This window comes from Alosa sapidissima, chromosome 8, assembly GCF_018492685.1.
Source record: "Alosa sapidissima isolate fAloSap1 chromosome 8, fAloSap1.pri, whole genome shotgun sequence".
NCBI classification, from domain to species: domain Eukaryota; kingdom Metazoa; phylum Chordata; class Actinopteri; order Clupeiformes; family Clupeidae; genus Alosa; species Alosa sapidissima.
In genome coordinates this window covers 1864160-1879471 of record NC_055964.1, presented here as the reverse complement: position 1 = coordinate 1879471, position 15312 = coordinate 1864160, and the positions used below count along the sequence as shown (strand labels likewise).

Sequence of the window (15312 nt, the reverse complement as noted above, 5' to 3'; positions counted from 1 at the left end):
AATGACTGAACTAGGTAGATGAGGTTTAATACAGTTGAAATGACTGAACCTAGGTGGATAGTTTAAAAGGTTAAATTATTTTCTAGGTAGATGAGGTTTAATATACAGTAGTTGGAATGACTGAACTAGGTAGATGAGGTTTAATATAATTGGAATGACTGATCAGTTAAATAGGTGGATAGTTTAAAAGGTTAAATTATTTGCTAGGTAGATGAGGTTTAATATAGTTGGAATGACTGAACTAGGTAGATGAGGTTTAATACAGTTGAAATGACTGAACCTAGGTGGATAGTTTAAAAGGTTAAATTATTTTCTAGGTAGATGAGGTTTAATATACAGTAGTTGGAATGACTGAACTAGGTAGATGAGGTTTAATATAATTGGAATGACTGATCAGTAATAGGTGGATAGTTTAAAAGGTTAAATGATTTGCTAGGTAGATGAGGTTTAATGTAGTTGGAATGACTGAACAGTTAAATAGGTGGATAGTTTAAAAGGTTAAATTATTTGCTAGTCAGATGAGGTTTAATATAGTTGGATTGACTGAACTAGGTAGCCTAGATGAGGTTTAATGTAGTTGGAATGACTGAACAGTTAAATAGGTGGATAGTTTAAAAGGTTAAATTATTTGCTAGTCAGATGAGGTTTAATATAGTTGGATTGACTGAACTAGGTAGCCTAGATGAGGTTTAATATAGTTGGAATGACTGAACTAGGTAGATGAGGTTAAATATAGTTGGAATGACTGAACAGTTAAATAAGTGGATAGTTTAAAAGGTTAAATTATTTAATAGGGAATTATTGTAGTGAGGACTTTTATCTTGAAACAGTTGAACATGATGTGTAGTCTTAAGAGAATGAGACTGTATGCTTAAAGGTCCAGTATATAGGAAATAATGGAAAATAAACTGTAACCATTCCAAAAATGATCACCATATGTTGTCAGAGAGTAAGGAAACACGATGAATTGAAGTAATGGCTTATTTGACAACATTACTCTAACCCGTGAAACCTTGTAAAACCGGTTACGGGGCAGAATCTCTTGGAATTTTCGTTTATGTTTTGAACGATTCATTCTAGAATAGCGTATTAATAATGGGCTAGCGCGTCCACCTATTTGGGTTGCCAAATTAGCAAAGGCCAACTGTCAACAGCTGTCATTTGTAGTCATGAACGCCTATGAGAGGCAGGCAAATTTCCAAAATTAAAACACGAAACAAATTAAGTGGACATCGGAGGAGCTTCTTGAGATGGTGACGTCTTCGTCAAACGAAGAATATCATATCTGACGCAGAGCTGGCCATATTTCTCCACAACAGGTAGCCTAGGCTAAACTTCATCTGCATCGTTAACTTCAGCTAAATATGTTACGTTGGTTAGAGAGGTATTTTTTGTTTTCACTGTTTCCGTAATGTGTAGCTGGGTCATGGTTGGAGAAACGTTAAAGCAGCTGCAGGTCAACTAACGTTAGCTAAGTCTTTACATCTGGCAACCCAGAAGAGGCTCGCGTCTGGTAGTCTTGAGAATGTTCACCAGTGTTTTGAATTTGGCCTACAGAACGTTCGGTAACAATCCTACAAATCGCACCTTTAACCTACATTAACAAAATACTATCTAGCCTGAGAAACTGACAGTTGATGCAGGTGGCCGGAACACCTGGCCTAGGATTCTAATTGCTTAAGAGCTCTATTGTGATGTCATCAGCCCAATGTTAAGTCTATGGGGAAATTTTGAATAGTTTTTAATTAATAGTTTAATTAGTATAAAAGTTATAAAGATGAAAAATACAAAGCCCAGATGTCCTAAGTAAGACCTACGTAACATAGTTTGAATGAAGTTTCTACGTTAAACGGTTGAAGCTGCATTAACTGCGTTAGAAGAAGAAGAATAAAATGCCTAGGAAGAACAGTACAGTGCATTTTTATGCACTGTAATCAAGCTTATTTTTCCCCGTAGACTTTGCATTGGCACTTCGACATCACAATGGGCTAATCAAAACTGATTTGCCCCTGTGTCAACTGACAGCTGCTCAACTAGGCCCCCTCACAGAGCCAATTAAACTGATTGCACCTGTATCAACTGCTTTCTGCTCAACTAGGCCAACTCTCTCTGTGTCTGTCCATTCTACAAGGATATAAGGCACATTCCAAGGGCTATTAACGACTTACAATGCAATCAACTGCACCTGTGCTCTCACCAGTGTTGGGAATGTTACTTTAAAATGGTATTTAGTTATAGTTACTCACTACTTGTTCCAAAAAGTAACTGAGTTAGTAACTGAATTACTCTATGATAAGAGTAACTCGTTACCAGGGAAACTATTTGCGTTACTGTTACAAAAAAAAAAGTTGCTATATGTTAAAGAATTTGGATTTTTTTGAGCAGTTCAAAGTCAAAGTCTGCTTTATTCTCAATTTCTTCACGTCAAGACATACAAAGAGATCGAAATTACATTTCCCACTATCCCACGGTGGAGACGATACATATTTTACCAATTAGGTCCACAGACAAACATAACATTCAAGTAAACAATATAAAAAGTAAAAATAAGAAGGCACGTACAATGAAGAAAATAAGAGCAGCAAAATTTGAGTTGAAAATGTGCAATTGTGCATACAGTAGAGTCAATATAATAGTGCAAAAGTCAGGCCAATAAATGGCTGAGGTAGTTCTGTTTGACCTAAGTATGCAAGTGGCATAGTGGTGCAAGTTATGTAAGAGCAGCAGAAGTGTGTTCAGAAGTGTTTTCAGGACAACCGGTCAACAACAACAAGTTGCAAAGTGTACAAGTGGAGTAGTGCAAGGCGGCCATTGTGGGTCCAAAGTCCAGGATGGTATGTATTGTGTTGTGTATGTAAGTTTTGAGCAGCCAGTTGAAATGAGTAGAACAGACAGGTGTTTGTAGGCTACATACAGTGGGTCCCCGTTAAGTTTGGACAGGTTCCTTCATGAATCACGCACCCCATTTTCTCAGCAGAAATGGCACAAACTGCAGTTGACACAAGGTGTCACTTGGGTGCCACTACTATTTTTGATGCGACTGACTTACTGCTTCCATGACGCAGCGGGGGCACGGGAACTTAAATTGATCACGGTAGTTTAAGCTTACACTTGACAAAACATTCTAATATGAAAATGTAGATGCAATTGTTGTAAAATGGTGCAGCTACTTTAAGAAAGCACCGTGTGCAGGGATGGAGAGAGAGAAAGCGAGAGGGGATAGGCCTATGTGTGTTAGAACTTAGCGTGTGGAAAAAGTACGTGCTGTTGAGACTGGAGCGAGTCATATTCAAAATAATGCAAAAAAAAGCAATTATCCTCATTCATTGCAACCAAAGCATGCCTGCTTGCCGACGTTCAAACGAAAAATATATCAAAGCAACTTTTGCGTTTGAATGTAGCACGAAAAAATGATTAAACAGCTGGACAAATGATTTAGCTAATTGATTATATAACCTGTACACCAGCAATTGTTGAACATTTACCTGTACAAGTACATTGACAGTAGCCCAGCCTAACAGCATGTTGTAGGCCTACTGTAGAAATTTCACTTAAATTGCAACCGCAACATGCCTGCTTGCCAACGTTCAAACGACAACGAAAAAGATAATAAAACAACAAGAGGGTTGAGTCTGAATGACACTGAGTTTTTAGACACTGAGTTTTTGTAGTTAAGAAATATTTTCGTATAAAAAAAAATGGTCATTCTTCAATCTCCTTCACTGACGCCTATGGAAAAGGCTTAACGCCCCAAAACAACGATCAATGATCATCAAATTTCTCTCTCACATTGCTCCTCATAACCATCTATAAAAAAGTGTTTTTTCTTTTCTTTTTGAGCACATCCGAATCCCAGGACATAACGCACTGGACCTTATAATAGGCTCGAGATATAATTCCAAAGGGGGCAGATAGGGGCCACTGCACTTCAAAAGATGAAGCTTTCCGAACGTTGAAATTGCGATCAGTGACTGGCATCGGGTGAACGAAGCTTTTCGAAGTTGAACAGGCTATTAAAAACTATTTGCGCACCTCCATGTCACAGGAGAGACTGGGCTCTCTCTCCCTTCTATGAAAAAGACGTTAGGCTACCTGCAAACTGGCCTATGATTTCATTGCTGAGTTTGCGGCAAAGCAAGAAAATGTTTTTTTTCCTGAGTCAAGATATGGCGAGTCAGTGTCATTTATTTGTCCAATGTTAGCCTACAGACCAGTTTCCATAGTGCACATCTTATCAACAGTTTGAATGTCGTGTGTGTTTCTGCTCATTGACAAATACCGTTCAGCACAATGATTCATGCCCAATTAATTTCCCTGTTAAAGTGTACGCCTTTTGTTATTTGGTTTCGTGATGTAGCCTATGATAAACACCATATGGCCAAATATGTGACTCAGCTAATGTTATAGGCTATACAATTGAATTTCCCCTCTTAAAGGCAAGCTGGTGTAGCTTATTAGACTAGGCTACTATTAAAATACACCGACGGTAGCCTTGGCTATGTGTAAAGTAAGCTATCGCATGATTTCATGCACGTAAGTGAAAAGGGCCTTGCATGTCAAGTTCGCACAGGGCCTCGCATCCCCTTGCGACGGCCCTGCAGCTCCTCATAAGACAGCGAGGAAAAAGTTAAAATACGCGATAAACCCGGGAAAAGTTGACAGGTTTGTTTCGGTCCCGGTGATTATTTGTGAAATTGTGCAAACGACAGCCTTTTCAAGGCATTTCAAGGAAGGAGTCGTAGCATGCAAGCTCCCAAATTGACCCAGTAGCCTAAGGCATCAATAAATTGTTGGGACTGGGGAGGGTCATGCGTTTTTTCTCAATCACTTTGGAGGGTCATAGAAAAAATTCTTGCTGGCGAGGGAGGGTCACGTCTTTTTTGACTAACGCTCCCAAAACTCCTCCGGTAGCCCCTTAATTAAATAAATAACGAACAGTCCCTAATTGATTAAAAGTCTAGGCCTACACCAGCAATTGTTGAACATTGACCTGTACAGGACATTGACAGTAGCCCAGCCTAACAAGCAAATGTTGCAAAATACATCAAAAGACGCAATTAATCAGAAATAAATAATGTAATCTGCATCGCTTTATTTAACAAACTGCAAGCAACAAGAGCATTGAGTTCGCTGTAAGGCCAAACCCAAGAGCAAAGCCTATCTGTTAAGGCAGTCGATAGGCTATATAACGAGCTGTGTGCCTGGAAAGACGATAGATGATGGCTCTGGTCATCCCATACCCTCCCCCCACTTCCTGTAGCCTACCATTATGAAGGCCTGTAGCCTAAAACGACTCATTGCCGTTTTGTGACATTAAGCTTTTTCACGTTAAGCCCCCCTCCCCCATCCCCTTCTTTCACAAGCAGTGGGGGAGCGCGGGGCACAAAGTAACACTTTTTGGTAGACAAAGGAGGGTTCTCCGCGCTTCTGTCGTTTGGCCACAATCCGTTGCAACCAGGCCAGGACAGATATTTTAGAGAGGAGAGACGCCGGTGCAGCTCAGATGTCTTCTTAATTTTCTTTATTCTTCAGTAAAAGGTGCAGAACATTATTAAACTTTGACTAACATTTCGATGTGTCGATGTTTTTGACTAACGAACATCGAAACATTAGTCAAAGTTTAATAATGTTCTGCACCTTTTACTAAAGAATAAAGAAAATTAAGAAGACATCTGAGCTGCACCGGCGTCTCTCCTTCTCTCTAACACTTTTTGGCTTTGGCTAAATATTTCTAAAATCATTTGAGTTTCACTAGTCACATGTTTTAACAAGCAACACTTGTTATTGAACTAATAACAGACGTATGTCGAAAATTGACTTTATTTTCCATACGGAGAAATAACATATGCAGAGTCTAACCAAGGTCAATCTTGCCAAAACCCTAGCCCTCAAACCTGAAAACACATGAGGCAAAAGTGCAAAACATCACAAAACTAACTAAACTAACACGTGCATATTTTTGTATTGCAATCATTGTAGCCTACAGTTGTAACAGCGCGTAACAGTCGTTTTACTCCCCGGATGCGCTCATTATAAAGAATGTTTAACGTGTCCCAAAAACAGCTATCAATTAATCACCAAACGTCTTATAAACAAGTATTGCCAGGAGCAACACCTTGCAAAAAATGATAACAATAGGCCTAGGCCTGAATGCTGTCATTTTGTTAACATTACTGTTAAGGAGATGCTGTAGGCAAAGTCTATATTTCAACCTCGTTAGTGTAGTAAAAAAAATCAGAACTATTCACAAGGTTTCTGGGCAGCATATTTATGTTCTGTTAGCAAGCAAACTTCTCATGACTACCGCAAAGTAGCCTACTGCCAGCTGACGAAGCTCTCATTTTAAAACATTATTGAGAGACAGACACTGTACAATCAAGAAATCTTGCCACTGAATCCAAAACTATGTTTAATATTATGTACAAGGCTTAGGCTACAGTGGACTAGCATGTTGCAGGGGCTGCTAAAAACACAGAGAAATGCACTGAAAACTCGGCCAATCACAGCCCTTGCTGTCGAATGCGCCGTCTGGTTCGACCGTGGAACTCCACAGCGGACTATGCTGCCCCCAAGCGGCTGCAGTTGTACTTACATTTCACCATTCACCATGATCGTGAATGAAGTGTCAATTTTTAACTGGGACCCACTGTAACTTTCGATATTTATTAGATAGATAGATAGATCGATAGATGCTTTATTGATCCCCAAGGGGAAATTCAAAGATATTGCACATCCACATGACTTCAGCCTGTGTCATAGGTTTTTGTTGTGAGGCAGAAAGATCTCGCTTTTGATGCTTGGAGGACTTGGCTTTGAGTCCTTCTTTGCTGGTGGATGGCGAGCTATCATCTGTGGTGGAGGTATCGGTGTTTTTTGGCCACTAGCTTTAGATGCGTGTGTGAGATGCTTCATTAAATTACAGATTACAACGGATGTCGACAAAGTCTTCGCTTCAACATAATGTACACATTACATGCACGTTCTTGCCTTTGACCACAATGAATTTGAAGTAGTGCTTATATCTCCACCTTGAAATCGTTGGATTGCTCATCGTTCATCGTTGGATTGCTCCTGACCTCTGCTGTTTCGTCGAATCTCTTTTAGCTGTTGCGTGTGTGTGTAGCGCGTGTGCTGGCAAGTGTGTAAAAACACTGGCTGATTGGCTATCATGAAACATGACTCTGCCTTAGCCAATTATAATCGTCGTTATTAACCCACCTCCTCACTAGCTGTGAGCCAGGGGTGCGTTCGGATTACACAGTTTATTCAATCAATGCATAGTAACGCACCACATTTAACGTCCAGTAACGTTAACGGCGTTGTAACAACGGGAAAAATAATTAGTTAGATTACCCCGTTACTGAAAAAATAACGTCGTTACCGGCGTTATTCCAAACACTGGCTCTCACTGACTGGAGCAACTTCAATGGAACCTCTTCTCTGTGTATCTCTCCATTGAACTGGATAGCTCACTTTTCTCTTCCCCACTTTCTTTCACTTCTTTTTCTACACTTCATCCATTAAACTATCTGTCTATCAACATCCATTAAACTATCTACCTATGCACATTTATTAATTCACTATTAAATAATTTAGCTATTTAAACTACTCAACTATTGAACTGTTCAGCCATTCCAACTGTCAGTTTTCATCAACTATGACATCCGCCAACTGTTTTCTCTGCCTAAAACTGTTTCAAAATAAAATTCTTCACTAAAATAATTTCCTATTAAATAATTTAACAATTTAAACTATCTAACTGTTTAACTGGTCAGCCATTCCAACTGTCAGTTGTCATCAACTATGGCTCCCGCCAACTTTCCTCTGCCCACAACTGTTTCCAAATAAAAGTTTGTTTTGCATTTTCATGCACCGAATTCCTCGGAATTACATTTTCTAGTTCAGTTCAGAACTTGGTTGGAATAATTGATGGAAGCTTTTAACTGAAGAAGGTTTTTACCATTTGAGATTACTTATATTAGGTATTATCTCTCTGGCAAACCTGCCCGAGCCTATGGCCTTATATTCTTTTTTGACTCTTTATTTGACTTTTGGATATCCAGACCGCAGAAAAGGAGGCCAATCAGGTGAAACATGAGGAGGTAAAAGCAGAGGAGCGGAGAAGGGTCAAGGCCAACAAGAAAACCCTGAAAAAGAGTCACAAAAGCAAGTATACTGCGGAGAAAAGGAAAGCTGAAAAAGATGACATCTATGAAGCATCAGGTGAAAAGCTGTGTTTCTGCATATTTGTATCATAGTAAGGGGCTAAGATAGATGTGAAAGATGAGGTCAGTTGTATCTTGGACCTTAAAAGCAGGGTGAGATTTATGTGGGGGTTTCCACCCCTCTTCTGTTGTTGATACCCCCCCCCCCCCCCTCTGGTTAATTATTTTTACTCCCCACCCCCACGTAAAGCAGATAATGATAATGCAGTCAACTAGAGTGGACACTTAGCCTATTGCAATCGCCCAACCTTATCCATTGCTAGTAGTCTAGTGCAGCAACCGTCTCTCACTGTCACTTGTCAACAACAATTTGCGATTAAGGTAAACAGAAACGTTGTTCACTATCCTTCCTTTAGTTTGAGAAACGGTCACTTTCTCTCTTTGTTCCAGTCTATTAGTCTTAAAACAACTCTCCACTTTGTCCTCTTTTTTCTCCTTTGTTGGTCAATCTGTAAGTGCACTGACTTACTCCTAATGGTTTCATCTTTTACTTAAGAAATTAAATTTTTTTTTTTAACTTTTTTTCCTCTGCATGCACTGGTATGTTTCCTTCATGAAATGCAATTCTAGATTAAAAAAAAAAAAATAGGCTCATCATATACCCCCTGATTTCCCCCTGGGTACACTTTAGGTCTCAATCATGGAAATGCAAGCTACCTTGAAAATCTAACCATGTAACAGGACAGTAAACAATCACATTTCATTCCAGAGCTCCCGCTTAAGCGACATTGTGGAGATGGTGATCCAGAGGGGGTTGAAACTGAGGCTGGGCAGTTTGGTCTTGAAGAGCCCCATCATAAAGACATAGGTAACTTTGGAGCTGCCAATAGAAACCAGCAAGTGCAACCAGAGGCAACTCGGATTAAGCATGAGGCTACACAAGACAAGTGGCAAGACAACTGCAGTGTCTTCATCAGCAATCTGGCTTTCACCTTACAAAACCCAGAGGAACAACTGGGAACTATCTTTCAGACCTGTGGCACTGTAAAGCAGGTTCGACCTATTTTCTCAGGCCATGGAACTTTTCGTGGTTACTGCTATGTGCAGTTCCAGGACCCACTAGCTGTCGCTGAAGCACTGAAGCTAGACCGGCAGGAGCTTGAGGGCAGACCTATGTTTGTGTCACCATGCATAGACAAGAAGAAGAACCAAGACTTTAAGGTAGGTCCATATGACAATAAAAAAAAATATATTTAGAAAATAGAGTTGAAGGTCACATTTGGGCATCCCATTTTTCTGTTGAATGTATGAAAATGAGATAGAGATGGTTTGTAAAGAAAATTGTAATTAGAGTAATTTGAACCCAGGGACTTTTTTTGACCATGACCACGAGTTTAACACCCCCTTCGCTTTGGGCATACTTCACTTGTACAGCCTGGGAAGTGATCCATCTGAAATAATAGTATAACATTTTAAAAGTAGGTGTTGGGACATCATAAATGCATTTCGACCATCAAAAGCTCTTGAAACATACCCTTGCACATCCACCATGTCAGCAAAAAGATATTCACAAGCTGTCTTCTGGATCCATCTGACTGACTTTGTTTTATTGTACTCTTCAAAAATCTTCTCCCCCTGGCTTTCTCTGAAGAACTTCATTGACCATCTGTGTATATAACAAATAACCACATACCATAATTCAACCAGTTGCACTCCAATATCAACAATGAACATTGAAAGACGTGATGTTACATTTATCGAAACGGCTTACATTATTGGCTGCCGAAATCTTTTTTATGACTGCACAGAGTGGCATATCGCCATTCATACTTGTTGTCAGAAGGTTGCAAAATCAACATGTATTGGTCAGTTTCATAGCATGTTTCACCTGCTTGGTGGAACTGCTGGTAATCACAGGTCCCATCACTGTCAGTTACCTTGACTTTACTAGCGTTCTCTAGAAAAAAATGTATACACCTGTATGATACTAGGTGATACAATTAATTAAGATATACTACACCATATCAAGTTTAGGCTACTAAGATTCTAAATAACATTACTAATAACAATAAAAATAATAATAATCATAATAATTATAATAATGATGATAATAATGTGTAAATCTTACCCAGGCTAGAAATGACACCAGGAAATCCAAAAACACTTATATAGCTACTTAGCAATTATAACCAACATTAGTATAAGGATAATTATCTTGTCATTTTGCAAATACATAAAGTACAGCAGAAATTGAGAAGCCCATATTAAGGAACAATTTGATCTCAAATCTACATCACTGCACAGATTGATGCTGACTTGCAAAAAAAGAACATAAATCATGTTTTTCATGATGCATTGTCAATAGCCAAATATTGTTCTACTATATGGAAACTTCACTACAACGCACCTAATAGACTATAAGATCAGGAGTAGGGTTGGGCACCGAAACACGGTTCTAATATGGCACCGGTGCCAACGCAAACGGTAGTAACTGCATCGAATAACAACGTGGATTTCGGTGCCTCATTTCGGTGCTTAAATGCGTTTTTTTTAAAAATTATTTTTATGAGGCATCACTGCATGTCATGCCATCTCTAACATCTTGCTCTGATAGCAACACATCCAGATACAGTTAGCTAACATATGATAAACACTGGATGTATAAACCAGAGGGGTGCACCACATAGGCGAGTGGACCGTGTTTGACAGCTTGCGTGAGCCCAAAGTAGCTTACTTTTAAAGCGATATCGCGAGCTCCTGTCAAAATCTAGCAGTGGGCCTAACTACACACAAGCAAAAGGCTATGAAACAACATCAACAGTAGGCTAGCCTATACGTTACACAATATCCTTGCTAATGCGCTAACTGACATTTATTTGAAATGTTATTAGCAAAGTTGTAAGGTGAAAACTTTATTTCACGGTGTGTTATGGCATGATATTAATCTTTCATGTGCACGAGGCCCATATAGCATCACAATGAATATGAAGATCATGTTAAAAGTTAGCTGGCAAAAACATAAATATGTAGGTTACATACCTGATGTCACTGAGCTGTCAAAGAGGCTACAAAACCATCTCCGTACGTTATCGCTAATTAAACTCCGACTGGTGTTAGCGCATAGCCATAGTTGCTGTTAAAATGCCTACTAGGCTAGCACTGGGAATCTAAACACTTCAACAACGACATGTAGCCTAACATGTTCAAAACTACTGCGTGTTATGGGTTAAGACATGAAATTTCTTGAAGCATTTGGGAACACACTGAATTAACTGGAAAGTAGAGTCCCTGTTAGATTAGCTGTCGTTGTCCATGACCTGGCAGTTTTATGGCAAACAATTTTATGGTTTTAACATACCTTATAGCAAACCGCCTACACTGGGTAAACTTGAATAGTAAATTGAATATAACAGTTAAATTTCATGTTCAAATTTGTCTTATCAAAAAAAAAAAGCAATTCATGCTTTAGACCATTTTAACATTTTAAAAACAAAGTACCGGTTCAGGCACCGGCACCGTTTAAAAGTAACGATTTAGCACCGGTATCGGATAAAACCCAAACGATACCCAACCCTAATCAGGAGGCTCTTGTTGGACTATTAGTTGGTTTCAGGGTTCCTACGCAGTATGGAAAACCTGGAAAAGTATGGAATTTGATTTTAGTAATTTCCAGGTCTGGATAAGTATAGAAAAAAGAAACAAGGGTTTGGAGAAATATTTGTGTTTCCAGACTATTGCATTTGCAGTACTAATCACTTCACTCAGGTCATAATGAACCATTCCTACTGTTGTGTAGCTTAACTGTCAGTCCCCATCGTCAAGATACAACTATGATACAACTAAAAATGACCAAGCTAAATGGACGAATATTAAGTGTCATTTTTTATTTCACTTCAGTTGTCCATACCTTTGTTTTCACCAAGTTATCCCAAACCAGAAGTGGCCGCAATGTCGAGAATATGGTCACGTTTGGATATTTGAGTATGGAAAAAGTATGGAATTTTGAAATGGAAAATGTGTAAGAACCCTGTGGTTTGTTGTCACCATGTGCGGAGAGACCTCCCAGAGGGGAGTGGCTGAACAGTCTGTGGTTGGGGTGAGACCAGTCTTTGATGATGCTTTTCACCTTGCACAAGCATTGCTTGCCCTGGATGACCTCGATGGAGGGGAGTGAGGAACAGGTGATGTGTTGGGTAGTTTTCACCACCCTCTGCAGTACCATACTGTGACAGTTGGTGAGGATGCTCTCGATGGTGCAGGTTCACAAGGATCTGAGGTGGTTTCTGGGTGTCCACATCTCAGAGAGGTTGAAACTTGAAGCTGGTGACACTCTAGCTCAGCATCATTAATGAGAATGGGGGGGGGGGGGGGGGGGGTGCCAGTTTGACTTCCTGTAGTTCACAATGAGCTCTTTGGTCTTATTTGTGTTGAGAGCCAAGTTTTTGTCGGTGCACCACGTTGATAGGTGCAGAACCTCCTTCCTCCCTGTAGGCCGTCTCGTTTTTGCTGATGAGACCAATTACTGTTGTGTTGTCTGCAAACTTGACAATGGTGTTAGGTCCATGTACAGGTGTGCAGTCATAGGTGAAGAGGAAGTAGAGGAGAGCAGCACCTGCTACCTCGGTCAAGCTGTTGGGTACTTTGTTGTTTAGCCAGGTTTCTGTGAAAACCATATTATAGTCCAAAAAGAACACTGGCGAGGAAAAAGCTTGGTAGTGAGAGTCGATGCGGAGTTAGCTTTAAGCCTAGCTTTCAAACCTCTGAGACTGCCGCGGTGTTTACATTTTATGACCTGCCAATGGTTACTTCCGGTCGGTGTGACGGTGTTGCTATGTCCCGCTTTTCTGGCAATCTCTGGTATTGATAAAGATGTTAGTATTGCAACCCATGTCCAAAAGTTCCTATCAGCTGTATGATATGTGCGCTAAACTATGTTTAGTGAAAATACTTGAAATAAACAGATTACCACTAATTTGCAAAATCCGGAGAGAGGGCTTTGCGATTGATCCGCACCACCATCTTGGATTTATCTTATATCACTCGATTTAACCAGAACTACGTAGAGAGGGTTTTCTAATGTTATTAGCCAGTTATTCCTAGCTATCTAGCTAGCTTTGTACTGAAGGTAGTTAAGTTAGCTGTATCATCATTCCCTAACATATTCCTAGTTAAATATTAATTTTCGGTATAAGTATACTCTTTTGATCCCGTGAGGGAAATCCCAATTCGTGAATTAGTGAAACACACTCAACACACAGTGAACACAGTGAGGTGAAGCACACACTAATCCCGACGCAGTGAGCTGCCTGCTACAGCAGCAATCGGGGAGCAGTGAGGGGTTAGGTGCCTTGCTCAATGGCACTTCAGCCGTTCCTATTGGTCGGGGTTCGAACCGGCAACCATCCGGTTACAAGTCCGAAGCCCTAACCATTAGCCCACGGCTGCCCCTAATCAATCACTATTCAGTCTTCAGTTGTCTGTAAAAAGAAAGAGAAAACCATTACTTGGACATATTTTAACACTAGAAAGCAGGATGTGACTTACCAAAACTCGCACTCCATCAAAAAAAAGATGCCATCCAATGTTTCCCCTACAGTGTATTCAGCAGCACAGCTGCTGAATTACTTGTACACTGTAAAAGCACAACAGCCAATGTCCTGATGAAATTGTTTTCTGAAAGTCATGACTAAGTTAAATGCATCAAATCCTCACTTAGCCTCTTATTATTTTTGACATGTAGGCTGCATAAATTTTATGTTTCAGGCGATTACAAGCCCAAAGACAAGCATCAATTTCTCGCAGAGTAGGCCTAACCATCACAATATCACACAAATTCTTCACTCAACACATGGCAAACCGTATATCAGAATAAACAGCAGACCTTACAGAATATGAAGTTATAAAGCATGTCTCTAAAATAAGCAGTTCCCGAGAAATCTGTTGAAATTGAAACAAATTGCTGCATGGTCTCCAACTTGGGCCGAAATTATAACATATTCTAAAGTAGCCTAAACTATTTATGTCAGTACATAGATTTTTGTAAATTACTTAACCATAGAGTATCCCACCGTAATGGTTCTTATATTGCCAGATTTCAGACAATCCTACTTACACAGATATAAGTATCTACTGGCATGCTCCTAGTTAGCCTGACGAGCCAGACCCACATTAAAATGTAGGGTCTGGGGACTCACCATTCGCAGATGTGTGGAACACTATTTGACAGAAATGGTAATCAGGTAATCAATAGTACATTACATTACATTTAGCAGACACTTCTTGACCAAAGTGACTTACATATGTCGGCTATATTACAAGGGATCACATTGTCCCCGGAGCAACTTGGGTTTAAGTGCCTTGCTCAAGGGCACATTATAGTGTTAATTTTGTCACCTATTTTTAATTTAGTCAGTCCTAGTCTTGTGACAAAATGTCCTTTTTAGTCTTTGTCATATTTAGTCATTCAAATATAATTTTTGTTAGTCAAGTTTTAGTCGACTAAAAGTCTTGTCATTTTAGTCTAGTTTTAGTCAAAAGAAAACTAAAGGTATCTTAGTCTTAGTCAGTTTTAGTCAACACATTTTAGTCTTTTTTTTATAACAAATTATTTCTGATTACCATTTGAGTCAAATAGTGTTTCACACATCTCAATTTTCCAACAATATTGTGTGTCCACAGGGCTACTCGTCTGTTATAATTACTCATTCTGATTTTTTGTCAGTCAGTATGTTTACATGCACAGGTAAGTCGAGCTACAGTTATAGCTCGGCTTGGATTTGACCATAGACAGTAAAAGATTTGATGGGACCACTGTCATATTCGTAGACCAGTGTTTCTCAAAGTGTGGTCCGGGGATACAAGGATACAAGGAAGTTTATTGTCACATGCATATAGTTACTGGAAGTAAGAAATGCAGTGAAATTATGTCTGGTGTCAGCCTATTTGTGCATTAATGGGGGGGGGGGGGGTAAAAAGTGCAGTAGAAGAGGGGTTTAGTAGATTAAGTGGCAAGGGCTGCATAAAAAAGGTGGGGGAGGATTGGGATTGGGTGGGGGGCACCAACAAGGAGCACCCAAGAGCAACAGGGGCAAGGAAAAACTCCCTTACCAAGGAAGAAACCTTGGGCAGATCCACGGCTCAAGGGGCT

General features: G+C 39.8%; 1 protein-coding gene across 1 annotated transcript in view; it reads left to right on the top strand.

The window, feature by feature from the left end:
• sart3 (spliceosome associated factor 3, U4/U6 recycling protein) overlaps positions 1-15312 on the top strand; it is a 135972-nt gene that overhangs the window by 90710 nt on the left and 29950 nt on the right. The window contains exons 15-16 of the mRNA XM_042101385.1: positions 8064-8223; positions 8935-9386. Of these exons, the coding sequence (XP_041957319.1) occupies positions 8064-8223; positions 8935-9386 (612 nt within the window). The remainder of the gene's footprint in view (positions 1-8063; positions 8224-8934; positions 9387-15312) is intronic.